The sequence below is a fragment of the Theobroma umbraticum genome, unplaced genomic scaffold, assembly GCF_002168275.2.
Source record: "Theobroma umbraticum cultivar Fairchild unplaced genomic scaffold, ASM216827v3 scaffold_86.0, whole genome shotgun sequence".
Classification (NCBI taxonomy): Eukaryota; Viridiplantae; Streptophyta; class Magnoliopsida; order Malvales; family Malvaceae; genus Theobroma; species Theobroma umbraticum.
This window is the reverse complement of record NW_018397263.1, coordinates 4,959,311-4,974,815: the sequence shown is the minus strand read 5'-3', so window position 1 is coordinate 4,974,815 and position 15,505 is coordinate 4,959,311. Positions and strand designations below refer to the sequence as shown.

The 15,505-nt window shown below is 37.6% G+C and overlaps 2 protein-coding genes across 3 annotated transcripts; both read right to left on the bottom strand.

Annotated features, from left to right (window-relative positions):
- Positions 1 to 5,686: 5,686 nt before the first annotated feature.
- On the bottom strand, positions 5,687 to 8,744 carry LOC110420258 (Pentatricopeptide repeat (PPR-like) superfamily protein). Its single transcript, XM_021433508.2, has 2 exons — positions 6,146 to 8,744; positions 5,687 to 5,924 (listed from the first exon to the last, which is right to left on the bottom strand). The coding sequence occupies exon 1, from the start codon at positions 8,700 to 8,702 to the stop codon at positions 7,053 to 7,055; it is 1,650 nt and encodes a 549-aa protein (XP_021289183.1). The 5' UTR covers positions 8,703 to 8,744; the 3' UTR covers positions 5,687 to 5,924; positions 6,146 to 7,052.
- A 1,475-nt stretch (positions 8,745 to 10,219) lies between these two features.
- LOC110420831 (golgin family A protein) lies at positions 10,220 to 15,073 on the bottom strand. 2 transcript variants are annotated; one of them, XM_089784329.1, is made up of 5 exons: positions 14,844 to 15,073; positions 14,113 to 14,447; positions 13,884 to 14,078; positions 12,470 to 12,592; positions 10,220 to 12,077 (listed from the first exon to the last, which is right to left on the bottom strand). In XM_089784329.1, the coding sequence occupies exons 2-5, from the start codon at positions 14,368 to 14,370 to the stop codon at positions 10,674 to 10,676; spliced, it is 1,980 nt and encodes a 659-aa protein (XP_089640455.1). In that variant the 5' UTR covers positions 14,371 to 14,447; positions 14,844 to 15,073; the 3' UTR covers positions 10,220 to 10,673. The 2 variants fall into 2 exon arrangements, with proteins under 2 accessions (XP_089640455.1, XP_089640454.1); XM_089784328.1 differs by lacking the exon at positions 14,844 to 15,073 and having other exon boundaries at positions 13,884 to 14,174.
- Positions 15,074 to 15,505: the final 432 nt, after the last annotated feature.

Below are 15,505 nucleotides of genomic sequence, written 5' to 3'. Positions count from 1 at the left end.
CTCAATATGTTCATGCTACAGGGTTTAAGGCTCGCTCTCACAACTGTTGCTAAAAATTTCTAGAGCGTATTAGCTACGCAAATTAGCAATCATCTTCTGCTGAACTTTGATCAATTCTGATTGCAAAATATCGTCAATGTACCCTATGGTAAACATACCATAGCTGACGCTATCATTCTAGCGATGCACTAGTGATTGTGGCAAATGAATTTCCAATGCCATCGACGTGGAAACTCATTTCTTGTGGTGCATTTTGTTGAAATAACCAGATTGATGGCAGATAATTGGCATCATCATAGTAAGGGATGTCATCTATGTCGTGCGCACTCCATTATCCTTAGCAGCCGAAGTTCGTGCGGAGTCCACCACCTAGATCATCCACTTGACTAAGTTAATCTTCTCAACCACTCAGTGCCCACCCACATTGCAAGATGTGAGGATAAAATCAACACCTTTCCATTTTTTCCCATATGTTAGTCTATCACCCTTCATGTATCCTTGTAACTCATTTGAAATTTTCATAGCCAACCATTCAGCTTCAATTGGATATGCAGTGTAAAGCATACGAATGGTGTCCTATGAAATATGTGTACATTAGGTTGCACACCATGCAATCCAAAACTTTACTATTTTCATAATTGAAAAATATGCAAATAAACTTACGAAGAATATCATATCAACCACGCATGCATGAGTCTTGTACAACTTGTACTTCAACCCTGTCATTTTGCTTACATAGTACACTAAGGCATGCGTCAAGCTATTCACTTGTCATTACCTCTTTGGGATCCTCCAATGATGTGAAAAAGTCAAGCCCTTGATCCCTGAAGATCCTAATGTTACGTTTACTCATGTAACAAAATGAATTTCAAAAGGCTTGATGGATTAATCTTTCATTCAAAAACGGCATTTGCAATATTTTTTATAAGCTTACCTCGCATGCTTATCTTTCTTGAAAGCTTTATACGTTTCCACCATTGAGTTCTTTAGATCTCGTCGGCTCACCAACGAGTCGACATATGGGCTTGCCATGTATTTGCTGGCCATTTTGACCTATGCCCATTCAATTGGGTTTGAAATGAATGAATCAAGATGATGGACATCAAAAAACTCTTATGACAACACTTGTGATGCTCTGCCTTCAAGAGTGCTAAGGAACATGGTTCCCTTCAACTTGAACTAATACAAGGTACCCATCCTCTCCCACGGTTACCTCGACTACCGCATTAGCTTGAGGAACGTGGTCTCTTTCAACCTCAACTGATGCAAGGTTCCCACCTTCTCTCGTAATTGCCTCGACAATCGCATCAGCCTCAGGAACATGGTCTCCTTTAGCCTCAACTGAATGAAGGTCCTTTCTTCCTACAGTTGAATCAACAACTACATCGGCCTCAGGAACATGGTCTCTTTCGGCATCAACTGATTGAAAGGTTACATCCCCTGCCACAACATCATCGAGAACGTCATCGACATGAGTTACATTGTCTTGATAGCACCAACAACGTCATGGTGAATGTGAACACCAGGTTCATTATGCTACCCATTATCAACATCATCGTAATGCTCACCATCATGGTGAGATGAAACACCGTCTTACAAAATGAGACAAATGGAAAAATTCGTTAACTCATAAAAGACCATAAACCATAAATCAAAAATAAAAAATAAGACTACACTACTAAATATAAACTACTAATATATGAGCGAAGATAGAATAACATACTTCTAATTTCAGGCCATCTAGAATCTAACCAACAATAAGATCCTCAAATATCTGAATTGCGAGAGTCAATGACCAAATTGAAGCCTTCAACTCCAACATATCTTTTTAATGCTTGAGCATGATCCGTTGCAATTAATGTTTGGTGACTACATCATCATTAACTCTCATCGAATGGGTCAACTGTAATAACAAATATTACTGTGTTATTCAATAATCATATATGGAATTGTTGAACATAAACCGTTAGAACTTTAATATCCTTACGGACTGCTCGTTAGCATTATGCAATTGAGCAGGACTGATCGGTGGCTAAAGAGCTATCTTCTCCTCTATCAACTGTAATAACATAAATTACTATGTAATTCGATAAACATATGTAAAAATGTTCAACATAAATCGTTAGAACTGTTATTATCGGTAGCTCATTAACACTATGAGGCTGAGTCAGACCGGTCAATGGTTGAGGAGCTATCGTCACCTCTGTCAACTGTAATAACAAAAATTATTGTGTTATTTGATAAACATATGTGGAAATGTTAAACACAAACCATTAAAATTGCTCTTACTGGTAACTCATTGGCACTATGCTATTGAACAAGACTTTTTAATGGTTAAGGAGCTTTCATTACATAGGTCAATTGCAAACACAGATATTACTATGTTATTTAATAATCACATATGGAATTATTGAACACAAACTGTTAGAACCATCCTTACTAGCTGTTCACTGATATTACCATGGTCATCATTTTTCCTCCAACTGGGAGCCTGACAACTCATCATCTTTAGAAGCGACGATGCGCTCCTACTTAACGGAACCAGTGGCTCTTTTCTCTTTCAAGTTTCTTCTCTTTTCCCTTGCACCTAAACCCCAATCCACTCGATCTTCCATGTGCCATATTGGTACATACTAGTGCCCTCAGATAATGGGATATTGATGTCCACCAAATACTCCCATGTGGCCTCATCCGGGATGGGCTTCAAGGTTTTGTGTGTCCACAATTGTAAAATAAATATTTTGATAAATTTTATGATAATTATTATACAAATCCATAGCACAAATTAGTACTTATTCACTCACTTGCTGAGATGACTCCTATTTCTCAATTGCCTTGCAGAAGTCTTTTGGCTTCTGATTGCATTGCCATTTGCACATATGTGGATAGACGTTGTCCTTCGAAGTAGAAGGGGTAGTTATTTTTCAGAAGGCAAGAATCACCTTCATTGCCTAGAACTGCAAGTCAAATTTTACCATTATTAGACCGTAAATTATAAAGGAGTGCAACCATAAATTATTATATCAAAAAGAAATTGAAAAATGTTATGTGACAGTACCTGTGTCACCCATTTGAATCCCTTCAATAGGTAGTCCTTGGTTAGCCTCCAAACATAATGACCCTAAGGGAAGACATTCCAAACGTCGATGTCTTCCACCAATGACAAGAGCCAAGGCATCACTCGTCTACGGTAGTCCTGACCAAATAAAATGTTATTCGAGATCAGAATGTGTGTTATCTTGGTCGCGTCTCCTAGTTGTTGAAAGTTGCCTCCTCAAAATGCATCAAGCAACGCCTGCAACTTAATGCTCTACTGCTCATTCAAGTATCTCATATGAATTTCGTCGGGAACAACCTCATACAATCGTGTGAATACATCATGCATTAGGCCAACCTTGAGTCAAGTGATAAAGCAAAACCTACTTTGCTATACACGCCTTACTCTTGCCAATGACAAACCATAACTCATGGTCCATTAACTTTGTCTTAATGATTCGACGAGCCATGATGTTTTACAAGAGATTAATGCAAAAGTAGTCTTATGGATATACGTCTAGCAGCATTCCGAAGCATGTACGCTTGACTGCATTGTACTCCCCTTTTTTCAGAGAGTCTTGTTAATGTACTGCAATTGTGACCCCTTACAGTGGGTGTTAATGGAGACCTTGAATGCCCACTTCTCCCTCAGCACAACAAGCAAACTATCAAGATCATCATACTCTCTGAATTGAATCTGCAAAGCATAACACACATACATGTGTAAGTTAACCCATAATGTGCAATACAATATACTAAAGAAAGATATAAATATTGTTACACGCTATGCATACCAAGTAAAATGTTATTGCATGCTATGCATACCAGGTAAAATGTTGTTACACGTTAAGTATGCCAAGTCAAATGTTGTTACACATTAAGTATGCCAAGTCAAATGTTGTTACATGCTAAGTCAAATATTGTTACACGCTAAGCATACCAAGTCAAATACTGTTACACATCAATCATTATAATTACTGACTCATTATGCAAACTGACTTAAAATATCCAATGTGGTGACATATTAAAAATCGCAAAAAAAGCTAAAAATCCCAAAAACTAGTTAAACCACTACACGCTGATCAAATGTTTTCGTTCATGTTACACGATATGCAAACACAGACCCCCTTCAAAACTTTGATATGACCTTAAACCATCCCTTCAAAACTTTGATATGACGATAAACCATGTTAGTAAAAAACTGTTGTAGTTTTCTCTATCCACAATTTACCCAACAACCATAAAACTAGGAAAAAAACAATTAAAACATAATAAATGCAAAAACACGAACATATCACAGCAACCCAGCAAAAAATGAACTAACAAAAGAAACTTTTAATTTGAGACTGATTGACCTTTTCACTCATAACTGAAATTGTTGCTATGATATCATTAAACTTGCAAAAAACGAAGTCAAACACTTTGGTCACTTTGGGAATGAGGAATGAATCAAACTCTCTTTGTTCCTTCACACTGACTTTTACGAATTATGAAAATATAATAAAATGCGATGGCCTTATAATATGCATGCAATGGAAGTTTAAATGGTTTTCTTATTATTTGTCTACATTTTTTTTATTTCAAACCATGGCGTGTCACATATATGCTCACCATGCCGTGTCACAGGTACTCACCATGCCATCTCACACGATTTCAACATGTTGTGTCACAGATTCTCACCATGCTATGTCACACATTCCCACCATGGCATGTCACAAACTCTGAACCCTGCCGTGTCATAGTCGTGTCACATATTTTTACCATACCATCTCACACATTCTCACCCTACTATGTCATAGATTCCCTCCATGGCGTGTCACAAACTCTAAACCTTACCATGTCACAGTCATGTATATATGCTCACCATGTTGTCTCACATATTCTCACCATGGCGTGTCACATTCTCACACTGATGTGTCACATATTCTCACCATGTCATCTTACATATTCCTTCTAAGTCATGTTATATATTCTCATCTTTCCGTGTCACATATTCCCTCAATAGCATGTCATAAACTCTAAACCATGTTTTGTCACATATTCTCACCATGACGTGTCACACAATCCCACCATGCCATGTCATACATTCCCACCGTGGCATTTCACATACTCTAAACCTTACCGTATCACATATGGCATATTGTAGCACAACTAGTTCGTGCTTTGGATTCACATCTTCCTCTTTTTGATTCACCACCGTATCAGAGATTTTTAGTTTCACATCATTTTTGAAGCTTTGGATTTATCACAATCAATTCCTCGTTCGATTTAATATTACCCTTCTTGTACTATCGGAAACGCGATGTCCGAAATATATGAAAAATCATCTCTTGCAACAAGATTTTGTTTTGCATAAGCTTCTCGAAAAAAAAAAAATAGATGTTTTGCACAAAATTAAAGGAAACAGATTCCGTGTAGATTTATTTCCCTCTTTATGCGCGTGTATAAGGGTGTGCGTCAATGAAGATATCTTATTAAAGGCATTTTTGTTCCAAAATCTCTTCTCTTAACTAAAAATAATTAAAATTATCTAAAAAATTATTTCCATAAACATTTTATATTTTAAGATAAAAAAATTTTAACCAAAATATAATTAGTGTTATTAAATAAATAATACAAAGTTTACAAGTAAAATTTTCAAGAAACTTATATTCAAAAGTATTCATCTCACTTGGACATTACGCAATTCTTTAACAAGCCTAACTAAGTCCTTGGCAGAGCCTCCACCGTTAGTCACAGCTCCCAGTGCCATTTCTTTCAACTCTTCTTTAGCTCGCTCTTGCATTCGTCCCCCATCACTCATTGACTCCCTAATGACGCCACCTAACTCGTGTGCTCGTGTTTACCTAACTATCCCGAAAGTTCCTACAATCCATAGGCCCCTGGTCCTGTAATCATGTGATGCAAATTCTTAAATGATTTGTGTAACTTTTGGGAACTTGCAAGCATTGAGTTTCAAATTATAAATGAGAAATTTTTGTGTAGAAGAAACTAGCTCAGCTTTCTACAAACTATAGATATTCAAATCTACTAGCAAGAGTGTGGTGCAATTCCAGAAGTGATTAGCCAAAATAGGAAGGAAAAAAGAAAGAAAGAAAGAAGGTAATACAGCATTCAAAAGTTGAAAGGAAACTATTCAAATATGAGCTGATTCAAACAGAGGCATGCCACAAGGACTTATGGGAAAACCCTCCTCTCCAAGAAAAACTAGCCAGTAATGAATCAAAATGAAGCTCTGTACACCATAATTTCATAATCGGCTTCGTACCCTCAGCACTGTGCATCCCTACAAAATTAAGTGCTGCTAAAGCCGGCAACCTTTCCTTTATCTTAGTGGATTGCATATCGTCACTGTCTTAATACTTGCATATATCATCCACTTCAAAAATCTGATAGACGATGGAACTGGGTATGGTAAAAATCCTCATATTGCAGCCACAGGTATCTTGCAAGTAGCATGGTAGTATATAAAGCCAATTGGAAAGTTCAGAGAGCAAGAACAGGCCATTGAAAGTGACAACTTATGGAATAACAAAGTTCTTTCTATTTCAGATTTATGCATCTTCCATTGAGGGAGTGGAAAAGACTTGAGACTCTGTACCGGGGCCTTACTGAATTTGTAGCTGCACTTTGCCAAGACCACATTTAGTACTTGCTGCCAGCACCACCCATGAGAGTCTCGATTGAATGAATGAACCCTTTAATGATGGAACATACAAAATCAAACCCTTTAGTTCAAATGTAATTTCCAAATTCTTTGGTCATTTCTTTGAAAGGGGGAGAGTATAAATTCCTTCAAACTCTATGCTGCAATTAAAATGCTGTTAGGCTGGGTCAAATTGCAGGACAATTTGTAGTTGACTAGGAACAGAGGGGCCGGCCAACAGCTTTGTTTCCTCAGTGCACTAAGAAATCAAAGTTACATTTCGACTTTAGCAGGTCTGCATCCAAAGTAGAGGAAAAATCTCACTGCCCACAATTTGAAGATAATGCAGCCACATTGGACACTAAAATACTCACATATTGAAATAAATCCAACTGCAACCAGGTATTTTTCTGACTCCTCGCTCCTTCATTTTATTCCTCACAAGAGAAACATTCAACCACTGCTCTGCAGCAGCATAAATGTTGGACAACAGCACATAATTACCAGCATTTAGAGGCTCAAGGTCAAAGAGCCTAGCAGCAACCATCTCCCCTAACTCAACATCACAATGCAACTTACAGGCCCCAAGAAGTGCACCCCAGGCACCAGCATGAGGCTCCACAGGCATAGATTTTATAAGCTCATAGGCTGCTTTTAGCCGTCCTTTCCGACTTAAAAGATCAACCATGCAAGCATAATGATCCGGTGTAGGAACTACAGAGTACTCATTTTTCATGGTTTCAAAATAATGCCAACCTTCCTCAACAAGCCCAGCAGAGCTACAAGCATTCAGAATAATAGTGAAGGCAATTTCGTCTGGAATCAGCCCTTCACTGATCATTCTATTGAAAAGCTCAACAGCCTGAGCCTCTTGGCCATGAATAGCCAATCCTTGTATCACAGAGCAATATTGAATTACATCCCGTTTAGGGATCTCCTCAAACAACTTCGCTGCTCTATCCATGTTCCCACACTTTGCATTCATATCTATAAGAGCAGTCATAACATATGCTTGCCTAATATCAATTTCACTCCGGCTTAAATAACAATCTACCCACTTCGCCAATTCCAAACTACCCACCTGAGAACAGGCCGACATCAAGCTCACCAATATAAATTCATCCGGTTTAACATTTATTTGCCCCATTCTAATGAAAATCTTCACAGCTTCATTAGGTTGACCATTTTGTTCATATCCTGATATCAATGCCGACCAAGCAACGATATCTCTCTCCGGAGCCTGCTCAAACAAAAACCTCGCAGATGCCATATCCCCTGCTTTGGCATACCCATCAATCATCGTCGTATAAGAAACCACATTCCTTTCAGGCATCTCATCAAACACTTTCCTAGCATTCGTCAAATCCCCTGTTCTCACCACCCCACCAATCAAAGCATTCCACGTAGCCACATTCCTCTCCGGCATCAAATCAAACACTCTCTTAGCTTCCACAAAATCACCAACATTTATACACCCAGCAACCAAAGCTGTCCAAGACACGACATTCCTTTCCGACATTTCATCAAACACTTTCCTGGCATTGAAAATTTCCTTAATCTTCCCATAGAAGTCAACCAAACTTGTCCCAACAAAAACATCTTCTTTAACTCCACCTTTTAAAGCTAACCCATGAAGCATTTTCCCTTCCCATGCCTTGAACTGACACGAACAACCTTTGATCACCAAAGAGTAAGTGTATTTATCAGGAAGCCCACCATCTCTCTTCATACGGATAAAAAGAGAGAGAGTTTGAAGAAAGGAGGAATTTCGAGAGTAGCCTTTGAGGAGAGAGTTCCAAACGCAAGTGCTGGGATGAAAAAGGTAATTGAAAACGGAGGTGGAGTAAGAGAGGGAAGTGGAAAGGGAAAGGAAAAGGGTTATGAGAAAATGGTCTTGTTGAAGGCCTTTTTTTATTATGTGGGCGTGGATTTGGTGGAGCTGGTTTTGGGTTTTGCAGGACCGGAGAAGGGTTGGGAGGGAAGGGAGAGCGTTGAGGAAGTGAGGGAGGGGAATTGGCATGAGAGGGAACAGGATTTTCTCGCATGCCTTTCCTTTCCTTTCCTTTCCGAGAATTGTATGGAGAGATGGACCGGGTCAGAACGTGTTGAAATGATCAGCCCATGTGTTAATAGACCGGATCGGTCCAGCCCACGTTATTTAACGAGTCAGGTGATGCGAGTGTAACAATTTCAATACGATACAATATCAAATTAAGCGAACTTGTATTCCACATAATTTATTTTATATTTTAATGGTGCTGATACAGTGAAGACATATATAGGTATTGTCCTAAAGATTAAGGGCATTTTCCAACGTGACATATGACCCATAATGCCATGCACAGCACGACTTCTCTTATAAGGTGGGTTAAGTACAATCCATTATTAGTTTTCAAAAAATTTTTGTTCAACACCTTTTTCTCTGTTGATTATTTTTTAAATTTTGAAGTCATTAACAGTTAAAAATATAATAAACAGAACAGACACATAATTTATGTGATTCAATATGATACTTTCATGAGAGGGTAAAAGAATCTCTAAGGAAAATTTTTGAAATTTACAAATAATTCATCTCTAAATTTTTTTTTTTTAAAAAAAAGGAAGAATACGCTAAAATTTTAAAACACAACACTATCAATTCTCTTGAGAATTCTTTTGAAAATTAAGCAAAAAATAAGTAATTTGTTAGGTGATGGCTTTATTACCCTTCTATTAATAGTTTAAATTTCAAGAAAAGTTTCCTTTTTCTAAAAAGTGGCGAACCAAAATAAATATATCCTAGTTTCATCCATCAATTATCTGAATATTTCATATGTAGATATATATGTTACAATTCTATTTCTATTAATTATTAATATAATACCAACAACAACTTATTTTTCCTTGTACTATAAAAATAACATGAAATATAACTGAGGTCCATTGAGCATGTGTTTGTGCGATGGCATTTAATGTGCAGTAAATGGGCTTGAAACCCCTAACCTAGCACGCCACAAACATATAAATCACGCTAACTATTACCGTCCACGTCAATTTATAAAATATTATTCGTTTTAATTTTACTGTTTCTCATAATTTTATTTCCTTATAAGTTAAAAATGATATGAACATTTAAATACTCGATCTCAAATTAATATATGATAGATGTAAAATTCATAAATCCTTCTAAGACCAAAACACTAAACTTAAATCACTAACCATGTCAAATTGGATCGTGGCACCGCGCCACGTAGCCTGTTTTACACTTACAGGTGCAACTTTGTGCTTTAAGCTGATTGCATCACATATTTGTTTTTACTTTGTAGTGTGAGGTGGTCGGAGAGATCTATACATCTTTATTTGTAAATCATTTTTGGTTCAATATTTTGGTAGTATTTAAGAAAAATTAAAACCATAAAACATACCAGATTGGTAGTCAAAAGAAGGGAAAATACATGAATCGTGAGCTTTAACTGTATTGTTGGTGTGTTTGAGGGGTTAGATTTGTATGTAGTCAAGATTCAATATCAAGAGAGACAATTCCAAGTTCCCACGGCCTCGGCTAATTATCAGATCATTCATGTACTTAAATGACACAAGGGATAACTGATAAACTAAAACACGAGGAAAAGCACATAGGGCAAGCAAATTTTGAACACTTCTAGCATAGTTTACATTTGTGTTATACTAGAAGGTTTTGTACAAAGTAAATTTAGATCAATTAGCACAGCTTCCTTAAAAAGAAAGGGAAAAGCTCTACAAAGATGCTCAATCCTACGTATGGTCCAGATACTGGTGCATATCAAGCAGCGATCGTTGCAATTTGAGCACCTCTACAGACATCACACAAAGCACTAAGCAACAAAGAAAGAAACTCATCTCCATCCAAATCTTCCTGTAGCAGGCATCTAACAAGCTTGACCTAAAACAACTTCCACATCCAGAGTTAACTTTTGCTAGTCGAGCGGAGCTAGAAGTAGAGATCGAAGCATACTCAACAAAATCGTATTTCTCACCATCTTGATTTTCTAGCATTATGGGCTTCACCCCTGGATTCTGCCAGCCTTGACTTCAAAACACTACCAGGCACCAAAGGTGGCCTGTCTTGAACTACATTGCCAACATCTCTTGACGCGCGTGTTGGACTAGCATAAACTCTGCCTGTTCTAGAACCAGATAAAAGATGTTCCCTAAGACCCTTCACTGCTTTATATCCATGCATTTCATCTCCATAACCTTTCGATTCTACTTGCTTCTCCAGTTCAGCAAATCTACCCCACTCTAAATCATCACCTGAATTTTGAAGCCTTTCATTTTGGATGCCCCAATCAACTCCATCTGATATGCTCCTTTGTAGAGAAGTACTTTTCCTTGGCAATCTGGTGGAGGTAGATTTTCTACCTGTGATGTCTTCTTCATTTATTAGAGGATCTCTTGAATCACGAGTGGCACCAGGAGCATAAGCCCACTTGTAGTTCTTGTTGTTGTTGTCCATATTTAATTCAATGGAGTGAAGATCACTTTCAGCTGAGTCTTCTTCACATTCTACCACATCTTCAACTTCTCCATCCTCTTCATTTTCCTCACTAGGATGAGGACCAAAATGGGCTCTGTTTAGATAGGCAGCAATCTCCTCACAGTCAGTATTTTGTTCATTTAGAGAAACACGACCTTTTTCTTTAACTCTTTTTGTACCTAAAAAAGTTTCAAGTTGACTTCTCAGTTTATCAACAGCTGCATTTTTCTCCTCAAGGTGATATTTGGCCTCTGAGAGTTTCATTTGAACTCTCTGTTCACGCAACACATCAGCTAACTGCATCATCTCCCTTTCCTTTTCAACCTCTTCACGAACCTTTACAGACTCTCGCTTCAGCTCTTCCTTTTCAGCTTTATCTTCACTGATATCCCTGGCTAGTTCATCACATACTTGCTCAATCACCACCCTTGTCCTCTTCTCACTTTCAAGCTCTTTCACTGATTTCAGAAGAGATGTCTTTGTCTCAGCTAGTTCTTTCCCAAGCTTCTTGTTTAAGCCTTCAAAACGTTTCCTCAGCTTTCTCTCCACTTCAAGCTCACCAGCAATGGACTCAATAGCAGCCTTAACAGCTTTCTGCTCCTTGCTTTTCCATGCTGCCTTTTCTTCAGCAAAGCACTTCATCAAATAGTTGATGTCATGTTGGTCTGAGCGCTGCTCTTGGATAAGTTGATTGACTTGCAGACGAGCCCTTTCTAACTCAGCATGTAAGGCTGAAATAAGGGACATGCTTGATGAAGGACGATCTTCATGACCCCACATGCGGTGGATAATTTTTAATAGCTCTTTGGATGTTGTCAAGGCATTACTAACATCCTTCAAACGAGTCTTAACTCCAACCGTGGATCCTGTGGGAGTCTGGGCAAGAGATTTAGTTTCAATCTGCATCATAAAAGAAAGTTTGTTAAAATCTTTCACATTTCACCAAATACTCAAGTGCCATGCAGCTTTGCACACTGTAAAAGTTCTCAAAGGTTTCGAGATTTCAGATATTTGAAACTTTGACCTCAGAATTTGATACAAAAAAATGTTATATTGTGGATTGTTTAACAATACGAGAGAAAGAAAGAGAGAGAGAGAGGCCCAACAAAAGTTACAAATTCTGACCTGAAATAATGACAAGCTCAAGAAGATTAAAACACTCAAAGCATGCATAAAATATTCAACATATACTAAAAGATTTCACTTTTATCTTGTATTTAACACTAACAAAATTTAAGAACAGCTTGGGAAAGAAAACCAATTTGATCCTTTCCACGAATCATAAGGAATACCTCCATTAAGCTGGCATTGCTAATAGAATCCAGTACCCCAACATTATGGTCTGTAAGCCTTAGCTTGTGGGAAACAGATGACGCTCTTCTCTGGCGGCTACCTGTTCCAGATCGATCCATTCTCTGAAGAAGAATAAATATAACATGGTAATCATTTATCCAAGCAAGAGGTATAATGTGCAAAATCAATAGATTAATTTATCAATAACCTACTGACAATGAAAAAATAGTAAAATTTCGCTGCATGTATTTGAGGCTTTTCAGTTGAATGCTCAAAACACAAATTCCACTCCTTGATCACTTTATAGGCAGTTTATGATCAAGTTAAAATCGAGTTCCATGTACTCTGATCCATAGCAATTCACACATAAACCAACAGTTGCAAATTACACAAATTGAGATTCATAGTGTAAAAGATTTAGCTCCAATCAATTTCAAAATCAAACTAGGCCCAATACCATCAAGCTACTGAATCTGATTGGTTTTAGGGTTCTAAGAAAATACAATTCAACTTTAGTTATCAACTAAGCAAGTCTCAAAATAGACCACAAGAGTACCCATTTAAGTAAGCCTACCTCAACTGTTACTTGTTTCAGAAAACCCCAACAACAATATTCCAATATTATGTCCCAAAAACCTCACCTTACACAAAATTCTAAAATATAAGATCACATCTAGTTCATCCTCCCCAAAATCCCACTAACCAAGTGATGACTTTTTTGATTGAGAATTTCTTTCTCATCTCAAAACTGCTTCATTCAGAAAGCAACTAGGCAATAAATCAACAAGTCTAATATCAAAGAATTGAAATAAAATTACATACAACCTAATAACCCACAGGAAATTCTGACTGAAATCATAATCTAAAATTACAATCTAAACACCATTCGCTCATTGAGAAATTTATCATTTAAAAATAATACTTAAACTGGTTTGATCCAGCATTGCCATTAACCTAATATTTCATAGAAATTCACTGTTTCGATGAGCATATCCCAAACTAGTTTTAGTTATATAAGTTTCTGATCTAAAAGCACTTTTCACCTAGAGCAGAGTTTTTAGTGCTTTTCCAAGAAGACGATGCACGTAGAGATTTTATGAGTCTTTTAAAAGATAAATAAAAATTGCAAACAATACTCACAAGTGACAAAATTCAATGGATTAGTTTCAACTGATCAAATCTAGAATAGACAACAAAAGCAAGCACCCTTTTAACCAAACATTCCCAACTATATGCTCATTCATTAAAAACAATAAACCATAATATTACAATAAAAACATCCCCTGAGAACGGCCACTTTCCTGATAATGACATTGTTTCTTAATATTTCCCTTCCCATACCAAAAACTAACAAGAAAAAACAATTAAAAAACAATTCTTCTTTTCAAAGAAATTAAAAGAAGAAAATCCCACCTCAGAAACAGGGCTATGAGAAGGATCAGACAAGTGAGGAGGCAAAGAACCAGAATGAACCGACCTAGCCACCCCCCTTTCTCTCCCTTCTTTCCTCCTCCTCCTCTCGTCATTGCCTTCCTTTCTTCTCGGTGACGGTATCTCATTCATTTCCCACAGCGTCGCCGCCAGCTTCCTCGCCGAAATCGGCTGCTGCTGCCCTGCCCTTGCCCTTTCACTTTACTCCCACTTTGTGATCCGGCATACTTGGGAGACTCGTAGCTCTCAACATTGACACCGTTGATGGTGATCTCATCATCAGCTTCCACGTGGGCACGGGCGTACTGGATCCACCCCTTTTGCTACCAACTAAAATAGCTCTCTTGAATCTGTAGTTTTGGATTACGGATGATGACGAGGAAGCTGAAGATGAACACCCTCGTTTCCTGATTTTGCCAGGGAGAAAACTTTCCATGTCAATGTTGTCCAGGTTTTGCATCGGCATCATCACCTTTTTCTTTGACTCGCTGAGTTAGCTCGGCCCTTCTTTTTCAGTCTTAATTTTGGTTATTAGATCTTACAAGCCTGTCAACAAAACAATGAAGATTAGAACCATAATGTCAAAAAGAAGAAAGAAATTCAAACCTTTTTCCAAAACTGGACTCTCCTATTTTTTTTTCTATGAGTTATTTATAAATTTAATGTGTTAGTTCCAGATCTCATAAACATGTGTTTGGCGGCTAAGAAAACGCAGGAATAAGAAAGGAAATTAAAATGACAGATGAAACTAAAGCTATGAAAAAGACAGATTCGACTGTGACGTTGTCTGTTTGCTATTCAGACGAGGGAGAAACAAATCAAAATGTTGAAAATTGAGGGCGAATAAAAAAAAGAAAAGACCTTTTTTTTTTTTGTTTTACTGCATTGAAAACGAAGGAAAATTACTTGACTGGAAGAAGATTTCGTGTTCCTGGAACTTACCGTCAGGTTCATGGCTCGCTCCAGAGTTGTACCTGGAACTGTTTGGAAGCTGAGAAACAAAAGGTACAACGAGAGAGAGAGAGAGAGAGAGAGAGAAATAAAAGGGAAAGATTGAGATTTCAGATTCAGAAGCAAACCCTAGAAGAAAAAAGAGAGACCTTTTCGGGATGGCTTTCGCAGCACTAGGAAGAGGAAGTGTCAAGTATTCCTGATGAATACAGACTGTACAGAGGGGCTGAATCGAGAAAGAGAAAGGAGAGATCTCGTACGGTCAAAATAAATTTCAAAACGTACGTGGCGAACTATGATTGGGATGGAAGATTTTGTGTTGGTTTGACCTCGGGTCATCGTGAGATGACGTGGGTGGGAGTATAGATGAGCCGCAATTTCAAATATTAGCGAAAATTCGGATATGAGTTTGGGCTTAGGACAAGCAAATTCTTCATATTTTGGGCTGAATAAAAACGTATTTCTATTTCCGTAAACTCAGTTTGTGTGATTTCTTACTGACCAAAATGATTATGATCCTCCGAGTTTGTTGTATCTTTTGAGTTGTCATAAAATAGGGAAAAACAAAGAAGATAAAGCCTAAACTGAAGTATAATCCAATTTTCCCAATCACACAAAGGAAAAGGGGATGAGAGGATTGGTGGTTTATAACT

Bases quoted from the DNA above. Each gene is read 5' to 3' on its own strand.
- LOC110420258 (XM_021433508.2), bottom strand. From the start codon at position 8,702: ATGCCAATTCCCCTCCCTCACTTCCTCAACGCTCTCCCTTCCCTCCCA.
- LOC110420831 (XM_089784329.1), bottom strand. From the start codon at position 14,370: ATGATGCCGATGCAAAACCTGGACAACATTGACATGGAAAGTTTTCTC. The intron at 14,079-14,112 runs GTGGGAGTAAAG...AGGGCAGGGCAG, and splicing joins CAAGTATGCCGGATCACAAA to CAGCAGCCGATTTCGGCGAG. The intron at 12,593-13,883 runs GTGGGATTTTCT...ATTCTTCTTCAG, and splicing joins CTCATAGCCCTGTTTCTGAG to AGAATGGATCGATCTGGAAC.